The sequence below is a fragment of the Penaeus vannamei genome, chromosome 10 (assembly GCF_042767895.1).
Source record: "Penaeus vannamei isolate JL-2024 chromosome 10, ASM4276789v1, whole genome shotgun sequence".
Taxonomy (NCBI): domain Eukaryota; kingdom Metazoa; phylum Arthropoda; class Malacostraca; order Decapoda; family Penaeidae; genus Penaeus; species Penaeus vannamei.
The window spans coordinates 28,581,163-28,583,662 of NC_091558.1; the positions used below are offsets into that span (position 1 = coordinate 28,581,163).

The following is a 2,500-nucleotide window of genomic DNA, read 5'->3' on the forward strand; positions in this document are numbered from 1 at the left end:
ATTGTACTGAGTTAAGGATTATCTAGAAAGATGATATGGAAGGAAGCAGTCTATTACCATCTGGATAAAGCAATTCAAATGACAAACATAGACATTGGAAAATGGCAAAAAATCTAAAAATGCTTATGCAGAACAGGAGAAAATGTTATAGCAAAGGGGAGGAATGGTGTCTTGTCACCACACATGAGAGTTCTTGTGCACCTGGCTTACAAGCCACACACCCAGCAGAGTGGCCTCTCAAGTAAGCCAAATGCCTGTATTTTGGGCCACATGATGGGATCCAAGTCCAATGGGTTAATCTGATTTCAACTTCAATGAGTTCCAATCACCACGGATCAATACTAGTCACCATTAATCTGTCATTCACCATGAATCATTACCATTCATTGCTACTACCAACACCTACAGTTAATCACCATCACCCACTAAAATTACTACCAATCACCACCACTTCACTACCACTAATATAATTTTTTTCAATATTTCATTACAGGACACTTCCCCACGTCTTAGTGTACAAAAATATATACATGTATTTTAATTTTGTAATGAAAATGCTACTGAAAATCCCTTTATCTCTAGTTTTGACTCAGCAACGTGGCTTCAAGACACAGCAGTCCATCGAACGTGAATCTCTAAGGCAAACCACAGTCGCTGACCGGTTGCGAGATGGCCTGAAGTCCAGGCAGCGCTCCAGCAGGAATATCCAGCAGGAGGCAGAGAGTAATGCAAAGTTAAAAGGTAGATATTCATTATATTATTGTTATTATGTAGGTAATGCTATTGTTATTTTTAGCTGATTAGTTTTATTTATCACATCAAACTGAGGAGTAAAAATGTTTGTAAAAGATGAGACTTATAAAGAAAATGGAAAGAGGAAGAAGGGACTGACAAGTATTTTTAAATTCACACCAGGTATGCTGACAGAGGAATCATCTTCTGAGGTTCGCAAAAACATGAAGGTGGCTTTTGCAGAGGGATATCTGGCAGCAGAACCTCAGAAGCAGCAGTCACGTACCATGAGGTGGATCAGGAACTTCCAACAAGTCCTGGCCATTGTCGTGTTTATTGCTATTCTCTTCTCACTAATGGGTCTGTTGTGACTATTTTTTAAGGTTTTTGTTTGTAAGTGATGTTAATATGTCTGAAATGATTTGTTTAAATGCGGGAATTGAAATATAAATAGTGTTTCCACTGAGTACATATTTATATACATATATATATTTTTTATTACCTAACAGATTTTAGTATTGACTATATCTGCATTAGAGATCAACTAGATCTAAGTTTTATATTATGGATAGGTCAGTGTTCTGAGTGCACTTATTTTATTTATGCTTATTTTTCACAGGCGGTATGGGAGGGTCCATGTTCCGAATGCATGTAGGAAATGGCAACGAGGTCCACCCAGAGGAAATCATTGTCTCCTTCAAGGATGTCAGAGGGGTGAGTTACAGTTACTTCAGCGAACTAATCTCAGCTGAGATTCTCTAATTTAAAATTTTCAGTAAATGGAGAGGCATTACTCTTGTATTAGTAGGTAACAGTTGTGTACCTTTAAGGTTTATATATGGATAAGAAGATTAAGTAAAGAGTTCGCTTATGATTATCTTGATCATTGTGGTGGTATTTTAGGGAGTGTCCATCAACTGTCATCTTTATTTTGCTTTTGATCACTCTTGTAGTATAGATAGATAATTGCTCTCGTTTGGAAGATGGTTAATGTTAGCAAAACTTCCTAAATTTATTTGCACATATACTCTGATCTCTTTATATTATGACATGAGCTCTAAACAAGATTTAAATACTCCATATAGGTAGAAGAAGCCAAACAGGAATTGCAAGAAATTGTAGAGTTCCTGCGAAATCCAGAGAAGTTTACTTCATTGGGAGCTGAGTTGCCAAAGGGTGTACTGCTTGTGGGTCCTCCAGGCACAGGCAAGACACTTTTGGCTCGGGCAGTGGCAGGGGAGGCAGGAGTGCCTTTCTTTCATGCAGCTGGCCCAGAATTTGACGAGATCCTAGTAGGCCAAGGGGCACGCAGAGTTAGGGATCTCTTCCGTAAGTCTTTGTTTTTGGCTAAAATGGAATTGATTTTATAGAATTTTGGATACTAATAGTCAGAATTATCATTTAATCTATCCTTTAATCCAAAAAGAAATATTAAAAATTTAAGGTATTAACCTAAATAATAAAACCATTTCATTGATATTGTAGGTGCTGCTAAGATGAGAACTCCATGTGTCATATTCATTGACGAAATTGATTCTGTTGGCGCCAAGCGATCAAATTCAGTGCTCCATCCCTATGCCAACCAGACAATCAACCAGCTGCTTTCGGAAATGGATGGCTTCCACAAGAATGATGGTGTTATTGTCCTGGGGGCCACCAATAGACGAGATGATCTTGATAAGGCCCTTATGCGTCCAGGAAGATTTGATGTTGAGGTTCAGGTATGATGAGTCAAATTGATTAGTGAGATATAGATAGATGTAAATGT

The 2,500-nt window shown here is 37.9% G+C and overlaps 1 protein-coding gene across 1 annotated transcript in view; it reads left to right on the forward strand.

Annotated features, from left to right (window-relative positions):
• Positions 1 to 582: 582 nt before the first annotated feature.
• Positions 583 to 2,500, forward strand: part of YME1L (ATP-dependent zinc metalloprotease YME1L) — a gene marked incomplete at its 5' end in the record, with an annotated part of 12,034 nt that continues 10,116 nt past the window's right edge. Inside the window, 5 exon segments of the mRNA XM_070126500.1 lie at positions 583 to 741; positions 916 to 1,092; positions 1,352 to 1,446; positions 1,818 to 2,061; positions 2,218 to 2,453. Coding sequence (XP_069982601.1) covers positions 583 to 741; positions 916 to 1,092; positions 1,352 to 1,446; positions 1,818 to 2,061; positions 2,218 to 2,453 — 911 coding nt within the window.